At 34.3% G+C, this 16,300-nt stretch overlaps 1 protein-coding gene across 1 annotated transcript in view; it reads left to right on the top strand.

Annotated features, from left to right (window-relative positions):
* Nucleotides 1-16,300, top strand: part of LOC133550815 (BMP/retinoic acid-inducible neural-specific protein 3-like) — a 57,678-nt gene that overhangs the window by 24,258 nt on the left and 17,120 nt on the right. The window contains exons 4-6 of the mRNA XM_061896873.1: nucleotides 1,852-2,036; nucleotides 9,666-9,771; nucleotides 15,217-15,453. Of these exons, the coding sequence (XP_061752857.1) occupies nucleotides 1,852-2,036; nucleotides 9,666-9,771; nucleotides 15,217-15,453 (528 nt within the window). The remainder of the gene's footprint in view (nucleotides 1-1,851; nucleotides 2,037-9,665; nucleotides 9,772-15,216; nucleotides 15,454-16,300) is intronic.

Here is a 16,300-nt window from a genome sequence, read left to right on the forward strand (position 1 = left end):
CATAAATGTGTGTGTCTCCAGAAGGTAAGAATGACATAAATGTGTGTGTCTCCAGAAGGTAAGAATGACATAAATGTGTGTGTCTCCAGAAGGTCCGAACGACATAAATGTGTGTGTCTCCATAAAGTAAGAACGACATAAATGTGTGTGTCTCCAGAAGGTAAGAACGACATAAATGTGTGTGTCTCCAGAAGGTACGAACGACGTAAATGTGTGTGTCTCCAGAAAGTAAGAACGTCATAAATGTGTGTGTCTCCAGAAGGTAAGAACGACATAAATTTGTTTGTCTCCAGAAGGTATGAACGACATAAATGTGTGTGTCTCCAGAAGGTAAGAACGACATAAATTTGTTTGTCTCCAGAAAGTAAGAACGACATAAATGTGTGTGTCTCCATAAGGTATGAACGACATAAATGTGTGTGTCTCCATAAAGTAAGAACGACATAAATGTGTGTGTCTCCAGAAGGTAAGAATGACATAAATGTGTGTGTCTCCAGAAGGTACGAACGACATAAATGTGTGTGTCTCCATAAAGTAAGAACGACATAAATGTGTGTGTCTCCAGAAGGTAAGAACGACATAAATGTGTGTGTCTCCAGAAGGTACGAACGACGTAAATGTGTGTGTCTCCAGAAAGTAAGAACGTCATAAATGTGTGTGTCTCCAGAAGGTAAGAACGACATAAATTTGTTTGTCTCCAGAAGGTATGAACGACATAAATGTGTGTGTCTCCAGAAGGTAAGAACGACATAAATTTGTTTGTCTCCAGAAAGTAAGAACGACATAAATGTGTGTGTCTCCATAAGGTATGAACGACATAAATGTGTGTATCTCCATGAAGTAAGAACGACATAAATGTGTGTGTCTCCAGAAGGTATGAACGACATAAATGTGTGTGTCTCCATAAAGTAAGAACGACATAAATGTGTGTGTCTCCAGAAGGTAAGAACGACATAAATGTGTGTGTCTCCATAAAGTAAGAACAACATAAATGTGTGTGTCTCCAGAAGGTAAGAACGACATAAATGTGTGTGTCTCCATAAGGTATGAACGACATAAATGTGTGTATCTCCATGAAGTAAGAACGACATAAATGTGTGTGTCTCCAGAAGGTAAGAACGACATAAATGTGTGTGTCTCCATAAAGTAAGAACAACACAAATGTGTGTGTCTCCAGACGGTAAGAACGACATAAATGTGTGTGTCTCCAGAAAGTATGAACGACATACATGTGTGTGTGTCCATAAAGTAAGAACGACATAAATGTGTGTGTCTTCATTAAGTAAGAACGACATAAATGTGTGTGTCTCCAGAAGGTATGAACGACATAAATGTGTGTGACTCCAGAAGGTAAGAACGACATGAATGTGTGTGTCTCCAGAAGGTATGAACGACATAAATGTGTGTGTCTCCATAAAGTAAGAACGACATAAATGTGTGTGTCTCCAGAAAGTAAGAACGACATAAATGTGTGTGTCTCCAGAAAGTAAGAAGGACAGAAATGTGTGTGTTCATCCAACCATTGAACAATACACAGGATCAACAGTGGTGAGGTTGACAACAATTATTATTTTACTTCCTGTTTGACAGTTATTAGACGGACACTAAATGAGCGTCACGTTCCCACCGATCACACACTGACTGGCATTGATCAGATGATATCAATTAAAGCGATATCGTGGGATCCTGCTGGTTAACGACGATGAGATTCCTCATCTGCCAACGTTCACTCAGACACTTAATGACTCCTTGCCAGGCTATCATGCAGAGATGCTAATTAAAGGTGATTAGCGGTGCGCCTAATGAACATCCCCCCCCCCCCCCCCCCCCCCCATGTGTGACTTTCATCAGGGGAGGAGTCCTTAACCATTTTCGTGGACAAAAGGAAGCTGGCGGAGGATTCGTCTGCCAGCAAGAACGCCAGCGAGCCCATCACCCTGGAGGCGCTCCACCAGCTGGCCGCCTCCTACTTCACCGACAGGGAGAGCACCCTGCGCCGCTTGCACCACCTCCAGATCGCCTCCACCGCCATACGGGTAGGTAGAGTCTGCCGGGAGCCCGGCTGAGGGGCAACTAGGCTGGTGGCGCCGACTTCAAAAGAGTTTTGTTTACATTTCAACTGGCACTCGTACCAAGTTGGTTCGGTGTCGACGCCTAAAGAAAGCCTGAACCGCGACAAACATGAATTTTAGTCCAAAAAAATAAAATACGATTTTTTTTTTAACTTACGTACGGTAGTTTCCAGGCCATAGAACGCAGAGGTAGTTAAGCCACACCCACCAAATTTTAGAAGACATAAATATGTCTGCATATATTACCTGCACAGCACCTAATACCAGTACCAAATATTTTGTAAATGTTTACTTACATACCTTAATTGTTTCCACAGGGCAGTAAAACGGCCGATCAAACAAAACAGAAGTCAAATGAACTTAGTTTCCTAAGGGGAACTGCACTTTTTTTTTATTTTGTCCATTATTTACCATTTTAATGTAAGAGAAAAATACATGTATTTATTGAAAAATTGTATCAAGCATTCTAATTTGTAATATACGGCTAATGGCTAACAAGGAAGCTAAAGGAAGTAATCTATTGCACCCCACCAAATTTTAGAAGACATAAATATTTCTACATATATTACCTGCACAGCACCTAATACCGGTACAAAATATTTTTCAAATGTTTACTTACATACCTTAATTGTTTCCACACGGCAGTAAAACGGCCTATCAAACAAAACAGAAGTCAAATGAACTGCATTTTTTTTACTTTCCTAAAAGGGAACTGCACTTGTTTTTATTTTGCCCATTATTTACCATTCGAAAAACACACATTTACTTTTGTTTTTTCAAGCCTTTTAATTTGCAATATGTGGCTAATGGCTAACAATGAAGCTAACGGGAGTTATGTATTGCACCCTGCCAAATTTTAGAAGAAAAATATATTTTTACATATATTAGCTGCAGATATAAACCAGCATGATACTTTCTGTAAATGTTTATTTACATACCTTAATTGTGTCTGTAACAAGGCAGTAAAACGGCTGATCAAAAAAAAACAGAAGTCATGGTCATAGACCCGCTAGCTGCGCAAGCTAGCTCTCCAATCAGCTAAAGAGACTCAATAACTCCTCGCTGACGTTTTGGTGAATTCACTGAGTAATTTGTGAAAGTGAAACAACACAAAAATAATGTCATTGTAAGTTATTAATATTGTTCGCATATTAGCTAATGCTAACGGCGGTAGCTTCATTACATTAAAATAGCGCATACAAATATGCATAAAAACACTCCTACAGACATCACACATGGGACGTTTTAGCAAGTAAAGAATTGTTTTAATTATCTTGTAAAACTTACAAACATTGAATCCATAAGAGTAGAAACGCTATGGATGGCTAAATGAATGAATGAACTGCCGGTCAAACTGCCAATCAAACACCCTCTCAGTGTTTTTGCTTGTTTCTTTGTATAACACTAGTTTCATCATAGCCGCCAGCCAAGTGACGTTGTGGTGAATTTACTGAGAAATTTGTGAAACAATACAAAAAGAATGCAAGTTAATAATACTAACACAGACACTCGTACACATGTTAGCATATTAGCTAATGCTAATGGTGCTAGCTTAATTACATTATGTACAAATATGCACAGAAACAGTCCTACAGACGACACTTTAGTAAGTAAGAATTGTTTCGGTCATATTGTAAAACTTGCAAACGTTCCTCGGAGTGACGAAGGAAGAATCCATACGAAGTAGAAAAGCTATGGACAAAACAGGAAATAGAACTCGCCGCTCCCAGTCCGTGGAACGTGCTCCCTGACCACCTGAGGGGACCACAGACTGTGAATTCTTATAAAAACGCTTAAAATCCCTTCTTTTTTTTAAAAAAAACTTTTTTTAGATGTATGTGTGCTAGTTCTAGTTTTTTGTGGTATTTATTTTTATTATCATAATCTTTTTTTTTTTTTTTTAAATACACTGTAGCACTTTGAGGTTGTTTGCTCAATATAAAGTGTTTTTTTAACGAATAAAATCTATTGTTATTGTTATTATTATTATTATTATTGCAGTGAGCGAATTGGTCCAAAAGATGGCGCTGTAGCCCCAACAATAACACACACTTTCCAGTGTCTCGGTCTGTGTTCTATAAAAAAAAAAACATTTCTTGAATACAAAACATTATGGTCGTTAGCGAAGAAATATCCATAATTTAGCTGCATGGTTCAAAGCGTAGGGAAAAAGTAAATAAGCAAATACTTCAGTGATGTCAATGGAATGATAAGCGGCTGATATTACTAAGCTGTGCCAATATCAGCGCAGACATCCAGCAGAAGAAGTGCAGCATGGAAACATGTCCTCCATCAATTCATCACATGTAGCGCAGCAGTAAAACGTCTCCGTGAAAACAACATTTCACGCTCCGATTCAAATGAAAACGTACGCCACGGCAAGAGTGGACTTTACGAGCTCTCCACCAAAACACTAATCATCCCTTTGAGCACGTGAAGGAGCCATTAAAGTAGGCACGCGTCGGCCCTAGGGTGCTACGCTCACGCTGACGCCCTGATGAGGATGAGCGCCCTCGTCCGGTCCCGCTAACGTGCCCTTATGGTGTTGCATCAGCGTGATGGATTATATTCATTTGACTTCCATTGTTTGGCGGCAGATTGAAGATGCGAGAAGGAAGCAGGGAGGAGGAGCACTATTCCTTTTTATGTAACATGACATAACGTAATATATATTATATATATATATATATATACATACATATATATATACATACATATACAAACATACACATATATATACATACACACACACATATATATATATACATACCTACACATACATACATACATACATACATATATATATATATATATATATATATATATATATATATATATATATATATATATATATATATATATATATATATATATATATATATATATCAAACACCTAATGTGCAGATAATAAATGAAATGAACAATGTTATGCAAAAACTAAACCGGCGTATTTTACAACGTTTTGAACCCTGCGGCTTATACCAAGGTGCGACTTATTTATGGATTTTTATTCGCCAGGGGCTAAATTATGGAATTGACTAAGACGAGGATTGTGTAAAAATGGCCTCTAAATAACAATATATCAATACTAAATGTCAGTGTTTATCTGTAAATAACAATATATCAATACTAAATGTCAGTGTTTGTATGTAAAAAAACAATATATCAATACTAAATGTCACTGTTTATATGTAAAGAACAATATGTAAATAATAAATGTCAGTGTTTATCTGTAAATGACAATATATCAATACTAAATGTCAGTGTGTATCTTTAAATAACAATATATCAATACTAAATGTCAGTGTTTGTAGGTAAAAAAAACAATATATCAATACTAAATGTCACTGTTTATATGTAAATAACAATGTATAAATAATAGATGTCAGTGTTTATCTGTAAATGACAATATATCAATACTAAATGTCAGTGTTTTTCTGTAATTAACAATATATCAATACTAAATGTCAGTGTTTGTATGTAAAAAAAACAATATATCACTGCTAAATGTCACTGTTTATATGTAAATAACAATATATAAATAATAAATGTCAGTGTTTATCTGTAAATGACAATATATCAATAATAAATGTCAGTGTTTATCTGTAAATAATATATCAATACTAAATGTCAGTGTTTGTATGTAAAAAACAATATATCAATACTAAATGTCACTGTTTATATGTAAATAACAATATATAAATAATAGATGTCAGTGTTTATCTGTAAATGACAATATATCAATACTAAATGTCAGTGTGTATCTTTAAATATCAATATATCAATACTAAATGTCACTGTTTATATGTAAATAACAATATATAAATAATAAATGTCAGTGTTTTTCTGTAAATGACAATATATCAATACTAAATGTCAGTGTTTATCTGTAAATAACAATATATCAATACAAAATGTCAGTGTTTGTATGTAAAAAAAACAATATATCAATACTAAATGTCACTGTTTATATGTAAATAACGATATATAAATAATAGATGTCAGTGTTTATCTGTAAATGATAATATATCAATGCTAAATGTCAGGGTGTATCTTTAAATAACGATATATCAATACTAAATGTCAGTGTTTGTATGTAAATAACAATATATAAATGATACATGTCAGTGTTTATCTGTAAATGACAATATATCAAACATACATATCAGTGTTTATCTCTAAATAATATATCAATAGTAAATGTTAGTGTTTATCTGTAAATAAAAATATATAAATAATAAATGTCAGTGTGTATCTGTAAATAACAATTTATCAATAATGTCAGTGTTTATCTTTAAACAACAATAAAGCAATAACACATGTCAGTGTTTATCTGTAAATAACAATATATCAATAATAAATGTCAGTATTTATCTCTAAATAACAGAATATCAATACTAAATGTCAGTGTTTGTATGTAAATAACATATGAATAATGCATAACATTGTTTACATGTAAATAATACATCAATAATACATGTCAGTGTTTATCCGTAAATGACAATATATCAATAATACATGTCATTGTTTATCTCTAAATAACAATATATCAATAATAAATGTCAGTGTGTATCTGTAAATAACAATATAGCAATAATAAAAGCCAGTGTTTATCTGTAAATAACAATACATCAGTAATAAATGTCTGTATTTATCTGTGAATAACAATATATCAATAATAAATGTCAATGTTTATCTCTAATTAACAATATATCAATCATAAATGTCAGTGTTTATCTGTAAATAATAATATATCAATAATAAATGTCAGTATTTATCTGTAAATAACAATATATCAACAATGGATGTCAATGTTTATTTGTAAATAACAATATATCGATAATAAATGTCAGTGTGTATCTGTAAATAACAATACATCAATAAATGCCAGTGTTTATCTGTAAATAACAATATATCAATAATACATGTCAGTGTTTATCCGTAAATAATATATCAATACTAAATGTCAGTGTTTACATGTAAATAACAATATATAATTAATACATGTCAGTGTTTAGCTGTAAATAACAATATATCAATAATACGTGTCAGCGTTTATCTTTAAATAGTACATCAATAATACATATCAGTGCTTTTTGCTGAATAACAATATATCAATAAGACATGTCAGTGTTTATCTGTAAATAACAATATATCAATAATAAATGTCAGTGTTTATCTGTAAATAACAATATATCAATAATAAATGTCATTGTGCCACTGTAAATAATTTATCAATACATGTCTTTGTTTATCTGTAAATAATATATCAATAATAGTGTTTATCTGTAAATAACAATATATCAATAATAAATGTCATTGTGTATCTGTAAATAACAATTTATCAATAATACATATCAGTGTTTATCTGTAAATAACAATATATCAATAATAAATGTCATTGGGTATCTGTAAAGAACAATTTATCAATAATACATATCAGTGTTGATCTCTAAATACCAAAATATCAATTATAAATGTCAGTGTTTATCTGTAAATAACAATACATCAAAAACACATAACATTGTTTACATGTACATAACAATATATCAATAATACATGTCAGGGTTTATCTGTAAATAACAATGTATCAATAAGACATGTCAGTGTTTATCTGTAAATAACAATATATCAATAATAAATGTCAGTGTTTATCTGTAAATAGTAATATATCAATAATAAATGTCATAGTGCATCTGTAAATAATTTATCAATACATGTCTGTGTTTATCTGTAAATAATATATCAATAATAAATAATGTTTATCGGTAAATAACAATATATCAATAATAAATGTCATTGTGTATCTGTAAATAACAATTTATCAATAATACATATCAGTGTTGATCTCTAAATAATAAAATGTCAATAATAAATGTCAGTGTTTATCTTTACATAACAATATATCAATAATACATAACATTGTTTACATGTAAATAACAATATATCACTAATACATGTCAGTGTTTCGCTCACGCCGACAACACAATCACTTGGGCTTTAGCGTTAGCTTCTTAGCATTAGCATTGCGACTAATAATTACACAACATGTAATAAAGTAAATAGTTTATTGTTGTTTGCCAACACCAGCCGGTTGTTAGCAGCATGCTACTTCTGCTCGTAGGAGCCGTGCGAGCAAGGCGCCAGAAAAGTAGTTCCTCTGCGTTAGCTCGTCCAAGAACAATGTCGCTACGGCGCTTTACCAAGAGCACAGTTCAATGCCATGTCGTTAGCCGCCTCGCACTAGCAGTTTTTTACTACTTAGACACAGAAAATGATGGGGAATTGAGAACAATGGGCAACATTTTAGAAAAAGTGCAGTTTTCTGTCAGCTTCTAAAAGACTTCCTCGGTGTCTCGCTGCTTCTTTGCACAAAATGTCACTTAGATGAGGTTTTACACACCTTTTTGTGTGGCAACAGTGGAGGAGACACGTGCATGTATGAGCCAGTCTGCCCCTTTGTTTCTTTACAAACTACTAAAAGACGAGTTGTCTAGTATGTTCAACATTTTATTGAAGGCAGGGGTGTCCAAAGTGTGGCAACGAGAAAAAGTTGCATTCTTGACTCTAATAACACCATTTTTTCAATAATTTCTCCAAAAATAATAATGAATAAAAATCAATGTTGCTATAAATTATTGATTGATTCAAGGACAAAAAGGACATAATTACAACAAACATAAAAATATGAAAATTAGAAGAAAAAAAATGATATACTAATTATATACTAATTATCCTATTTATTGTTATTAAAAATATACTAAAATAATTACAATCAATATTATCCGAAGCTGATATAGAGATTTAAGTGTTGAATGAAAAAAATAAAATAAAAAAAAAAAAGCATGACCTTTTTATGAGTGAGACACTTCTGGATCCCCAAGGATTTTAGTGGAATTTAATAATTGTCTTTGCTAAAAAAATAAAATAAATAATAATAAATTCAAATCAATTTTGCCATGAATTATTGACCTATTTAGGGATCCAATAACTTCACATTAAATATTTTACTTTGAAAATCTTCATAGGAAAAATATTGTGTATTTTGCCTCAAAAAATAGGGTTTGGACAAAAAAAACCTCGTAAAAAGTCAAACAAATAATGAAGTAGAATTAGCCATTCAAGGGTTTTATGAAAAACAATAATAAATGACTTATTTTGAACCTCGTTTAAGACTGAAACCCTTCTGGGTCCTTAAGACCTAACTTGAGGGAGCCCCAAGAAATGTATATTTTATTGGTTTTTAAAATGAAAAAATATCAACTCGGCCCCCGTGTGCTTTGATTTTGTTATTGTGTGGCCCTCGGTGGAAAAAGTTTGGACACCCCTGATTTAAGGACTAAATGACAATAATAAACATATGTTTCATGTACACTAACATTTTTTGTAACAATAATAACATTTTTTGTGCTCGGCTTTATTTAGAGTATGGAAATAAATTTTTTCCAGTATCAAAATATTGGTATGGGGACAACCCTACTATATAACATTGAGTAAAGGACATAAAAAAAATGGAAACTCCCAGAAGGAAAAACAGCTCTTGAAAACGTTCATGGTGCAAAGACCAAAAATGTCTGCCTTTGGTTCCGGCAGGTAACTGAAACCAGAACCGGGCCACTGGGGTGCAGCAACTACGACAATCTGGACACCGTCAGTTCCGTTCTGGTCCACAGCCCAGAGAACAAGGTTCAGCTACAAGGTAAGACTCGGATGGGTTCTGAATCAATTTGATAAAAAAGAGACACTGCATTGATGGCGTTAGCATATCGGAAGCAATATCACAGACTACAGAAACAAACCACTTTGACAATCAACTTTAGTCACGTCGCACTTTTGGTACGCAAACAAAGTGCTTTAAACGACAAAATAAAGACAAGGCGAGGACTGAAGAATCCGCACTTTGTGGTCGCTGCACCTCTCCCCTGAATGCAAGTGCTCCTACAGCAGGAATGCACATTCTCTATCCCTACAGTACACAACATCTGGACAGGCATGCCATCTTTTATTTTGTTGTCATTAAAAGCGTATTTCTGTTTAGTTATGTTTGGTTTTGGACTCCATTAGTTCCTGTTTTTGCGCACCCTGGTTTGTTTTAGTTTCCATGACAACCATTAGTTTCACCTGCCTCATTTGTTTGAACTGTTCTTAACCAAGTCACTATTTAAGCCTGTCTTTTTCTGTCGGTGGTTCTGTCCATGCCACAGTTGGTACTGATGTTCAATGCTCATGCTGCTTTGTTCAGGTCACAGTTTACAATTTTAGTTTTAGTTTTCTGCCTCCGATGTGAGCGCCTTTTGTTTTTAGCTTTTAAGTTAAGATTACAATCATGTATTTACCTTGACGCCATGTCCCGTCAATCTTCCTCTGCACTCCGGGAAAACAAACCACACCATAGACCCCCCCTACAAAAAAGTTTCAGAAATACATGTCAAAACTGCAGCAAAAGGCCACAATTAAAAATAAATGACTTCCATATATTAACCTTTGTCTTGTGTTTTAGTTTTGAAATGCATAAAAGAACCACATACATGTTTTTGGTTTTTTTGCATCAAGGCTTTTTGACTTTGTCAGGAACCTCTATTTCAACAAAATAAAACTTTTTTATTATTTTTTATGTTTTAATTTCCCCCCCACTAAATTATAAAATAAATATAAAATATACATATTTTTATATATTTTATTTTATTTTTATTTTTTTCCCCTCCACTGAATTATAAAATAAATAAATGAAAAATACATAAAAATAAATGACTTCCATACATTAACCTCCGTCTTGTGTTTTAGTTTTAAAATGCATAAAAGAACCACATAAATGTTTTTTTGGGTTTTTTTTGTTTTTTGCATCAAGGCCTTCTGACTTTGTCAGGAACTTCTATTTCAACAAAATAAAACTTTTTTTTTGTATTTATTAATTTTCCCCCCACTAAATTATAAAATAAATATAAAATATACATATTTATATATATATATTTTTTTTTTTTTCCCCCCCACTGAATTATAAAATAAATAAATAAAAAATATATAAAAATAAATGACTTCCATACATTAACCTTCGTCTTGTGTTTTAGTTTTAAAATGCATAAAAGAACCACATAAATGTTTTTTGGGGTTTTTTTTGTTTTTTGCATCAAGGCTTTCTGACTTTGTCAGGAACTTCTATTTCAACAAAATAAAACTTTTTTTTTTGTATTTATTAATTTTCCCCTCTCTAAATTATAAAATAAATATAAAATATACATATTTTTATATATATATTTTTCCCCCCACTGAATTATAAAATAAATAAATAAAAAATACATAAAAATAAATGACTTCCATACATTAACCTCCGTCTTATGTTTTAGTTTTAAAATGCATAAAAGAACCACATAAATGTTTTTTGGGTTTTTTTTTTGTTTTTTGCATCAAGGCTTTCTGATTTTGTCAGGAACTTCTATTTCAACAAAATAAAACATTTTTTTTGTATTTATTAATTTTCCCCCCACTAAATTATAAAATAAATATAAAATATATATATTTTATATATATAATATATTTATTTTTTCCCCCACTGAATTATAAAATAAATAAATAAATAAAATATAGAAAAATAAATGACTTCCGTATATTAACCTTTGTCTTGTGTTTTAGTTTTAAAATGCATAAAAGAACCACATAAATGTATTTTTTATTTTTTTGCATCAAGGCTTTTTGACTTTGTCAGGAACCTCTATTTCAACAAAATTAAACTTTATTTTTTATTTTTTATTTATTAATTTTCCCCCCACTAAATTATAAAATAAATATAAAATATATATATTTTATATATACAATATATATATATTTTTCCCCCACTGAATTATAAAATAAATACATAAATATACAAAATATATCAAAATAATTGACTTCAATATATTAACCTTTGTCTTGTGTTTTAGTTTTAAAATGCATAAAAAAAACACATAAATGTATTTTTTTTTTTTTTGCATCAAGGCTTTTTGACTTTGTCAGGAACCTCTATTTCAACAAAATAAAACTTTTTTAAAATTTTTTATTTACTAATTTTCCCCCCACTAAATTATAAAATAAATCTAAAATATATTTTATATATATATAAAATATATATATTTTCCCCACTGAATTATAAAATAAATAAATAAAACATATATAAAATATAGAAAAATAAATGACTTCCGTATATTAACCTTTGTCTTGTGTTTTAGTTTTAAAATGCATAAAAGAACCACATAAATGTATTTTGGGTTTTTTTTGCATCAAGGCTTTTTGACCTTGTCAGGCACCTCTTATTCAACAAAATAAAACTTTTTTTTTAATATATATATATATATATATATATATATATACATGTATGTATGTGTATTTTACTAAGGTGTAGATTTAAGACATGGGTCAAAACCGAAAGGTTTTAATATAAAAGCAAAGTATCAAATGTTTCAGTCAAAAAAAGTTAAAAACAGTTTTTGAAATTCCCCCAAAGAGTTGAGTTCAGGTACCCTCAGATCCTTTTAAATCTGGAAAGCTGTCGAGGGCACATTTTAATGACGAAAAAGTACATTTATTTGCCATTAATCGGGATTAATTTTGACTTATTTACAAACCCCCCAAAGCAGTGAAGTAGTCAGCTTGTGTAAAATGTAAATAAAAAGAGAATACAACAAATCATTTCCAATTGAATAGACTTTATATTTTGCAAATATTAGCTCATTTGGAATTTAAAGCCTGCAACATGTTTAAAAAAAAAAAAAAAAAAAAAGCTGGCACAAGTGGCAAAAAAGACAGAGTTGAGGAATGCTCATCAAACACTTATTGGGAACATCCCACAGGTGAGCAGGCTAATTGGGAACAGGTGGGTGCCATGATTGGCTATAAAAGCAGCTTCCATGAAATGCTAAGTAATTCACAAACAAAACACGGGGCGAGGGTCACCACTTTGTCAATTTGTCAAATTGTCTAAAAACAACATTTCTCAAGCAGCTATCGAAAAGAATTTAGGGATTCCACCATCCGCGCTTCGTAATATCACCAAAAGGTTGGGAGAACCTGGAGAAATCCCTGCACGTAAGCCATGATATTACCGACCTTTTATCCCCCAGGCGCCAAAAAGCGTCATCAGTGTGTAAAGGATATCACCGAGTGGGCTCAGGAACACTTCAGAAAACAACTGTCAGTAACTACAGTCGGTCGCTACGTCTGTAAGTGCAAGTTAAAACTCTACTTTGCAAAGCCACAGCCATTTATCAACAACACCCAGAAATGCTTCCGGATTATTGGCAAAAAAATAAATATCTTGTCTTTGCAGTCCATTTAATTGACTATAAGTTGAAAACTATTTGTTGTACTCTCTTTTTATTTACCATTTACTAGGGGTGTAACGGTACACAAAAATGTCGGTCCGGTACGTACCTCGGTTTAGAGGTCACGTTTGGTTCATTTTCCGTACAGTAAAAAAAAAAAATATATATAAATGTTTTGTTTTTTTATTTACCAAATTTGTAAACAATGGCTTCATCCTTTTAACATTGGGAACACTATAATAATTCTGCCCAAATTAATCCACATTAAACTGCCTCAAATTGTTGCTCAGATTAAAGAAAATGACAAAACATTTCTTCTACACATAAAAAGTGCAATATTAAACAGTTTCGAGTCAACTCATCATGCTTAGTTTATTACAGCATTTGGGAAGCCTGTAGCTGACTTGTATTGTGTAAATGTGATATTTGTATCAACATGTGATAGCAGGGACCCTGCCATTCAAAACTAGGCTGCTACATTACTAATGATTAATAGAACTATAGCTGAAAAAATTGTACAAAAGCAACAGGAGAGACTATTCATCCCTGAACACCATGGAGTTCAATGAAATAACAGACAGACAGGGCTTTGCTGCCCCTAACACACACACACACACACACACACACACACACACACACACACACCAGTTTAGAAAGTAGTTGACTTTGAAGTGTTTTTCATAATTTGGGGAGTTTACGATGTCCGCTGCTCCCCTGCTAAACTCGTATCTGCTCGACTGAAGCAGTGACTCCATGCGGTTTTGAATACGCACTGCTGATTGGCTGTTACATCGCTCCGAATACGCACTGTTGATTGGCTTTGTATGAAACCAATCAGATGGTTGTGTGGGCGGGACAATGCTAGGTGCTCACAGCTCAGACAAAGGCAGAAAGCAGAGCAGCTTGTGAAGACTTTCAAACTCGTTTGGTACGCCCGCGTGCTGAACCAAAACCTCCATACCGAAACGGTTCAATACAAATACACGTACCGTTACACCCCTACCATTTACAAATTGTGACAAAGCCACAGCCATTTATCAACAACACCCAGAAACGCTTCCGGATTGTTGGCAAAAAAAAAAAAAAAAAATTAAATATCTTGTCTTTGCAGTGTATTCAATTGAATATAAGTTGAAAAGGATGTGTTGTATTCTCTTTTTATTTAGCATTTACACAACCCGAGTACTTCACTGCTTTTGGCTTTTGTACATTTATCTGCGATAAATTGATATAGTCATAAACAAGCTGCAATTACTGGTGATTAAACACTTGAATTGTTTGACAGCCCGAGTATTTACGTGCACTTTAACGTCTGTTCTGTCCCATCCATCCCTCACCGTGCAAATAGAGACCTCCCCCCCGGTATAAATTCCCCTCATTACCCTCCGGTCTCCTGTAGTGGAATAAAGAAGCGGCGCGGCCGACGTCCGAGGGGATATTACTGCTTTAAGAGTCAACTGAAAGCAAGCCTATAACCTTTGTAGTGTGGCTGAAAGCCCATTGATCTTTTTTTAAACCGGCCTTTAACGACCCTTTTAAAGAGCCAAGTGATTTCACTAAAACAAGCGGAGATTACGCAACATACTTTAGCGGGAGACGATTAAGGGGCAAAACATTTAGTCCCTTTTAGCCAGCGCCTCCGGCAGCTCGGACAAAACAAAAGGCCGCTAATGTCAGGCTGGGCCATGGATTTTGGAGATAAAGGGAGGGTGCGGAGGAATCCATAATGTCAGGCTGAGCTGTCGCCTCGCAATTAGTGGCGAGACTTGATTGTAATTACAGGCCGAAGCAGTCTGGCCCACTTTTGTAATGACCGCCTCGGTCTACGGCTTGTCATCCACGCTCCGCAGGGCTTCAGGTCGTCCTCCCCGGCTACTTGCGGAGCCGCTTCGTCCAGGCGGCGCTGGACTACATTGGCTGCAAATCCGAAGGTCACTTCATGTGCCAAGACAGCGAGTGCTGGTGTGCGTGTGGCGCCGCCTTCCCGCGGTGCAACTGTCCCCACGCTGACCTGGACTCTCTGGAGAACAACCTGGTGCGCATCACAGAGGCCTGGAGGCGGACCGACCGGGAGTTCGAGGAATCCGGTGAGTCAGGGGTCGCAACTCTCTGCGGGTCTCAGCAATCATTTGAAAATGTCAACCCAAAAGTGCACTCAGGTCCTAATTGCGGCGGAAAGAAATGCTTGTGAACTTACGGTTGTTGTTTTTTCCGGGGATAAGAGCAGAGTCGGCCGAGGGCTTGAAACTAACGTGAACAGAAAAGCCACGTCTTGTTCCTGTTCTGAAACGTGGCTCCGGCTGTCAGGTGTTGCCAGGCTTAATCAAAAAAGCTGTCACTCCATGTGTCAGATCTCGCTACCCAGCTCTCTATTGGTCCCCGCGTCGAAACTATGACTGCGTCAAGTTCACCTGCTCCCGAGTGCTCCCGTGTACCACTTAACAGGACACCTAATTAACTATCAATCTTTAATAAAGCCGTGACCTTAGAAGCCTGGCTGGGCTCCTTGCAGCTCCACGTAGGTCTCCATGCCATGTCAAAACTATGACCGCATCAAGTTCACCTGCTCTCTCCAAAGTGCCCCCGTGAACTACTTAACGAGACACTTAATTAATAATCGGTAAATCTTTGGTAAAGCTGTGACCTTAGGAGTCTGGCTAGGCTCCTCGCAGCTCTTTTTAGGTCCCAGGTCGAAACTATGACTGCGTCAAGTTCACCTGCTCTCTCCCGAGTGCTCCCGTGTACCACTTAACAGGACACCTAATTAACTATCAATCTTTAATAAAGCCGTGACCTTAGGAGCCTGGCTGGGCTCCTCGCAGCTCCACGTAGGTCCCCATGCGATGTCAAAACTATGACCGCGTCAAGTTCACCTGCTCTTTCAAAAGTGCTCCCGTGAACCACTTAACGAGACACTTAATTAATCATCAGTAA

The sequence above is a fragment of the Nerophis ophidion genome, linkage group LG04, assembly GCF_033978795.1.
Source record: "Nerophis ophidion isolate RoL-2023_Sa linkage group LG04, RoL_Noph_v1.0, whole genome shotgun sequence".
Classification (NCBI taxonomy): domain Eukaryota; kingdom Metazoa; phylum Chordata; class Actinopteri; order Syngnathiformes; family Syngnathidae; genus Nerophis; species Nerophis ophidion.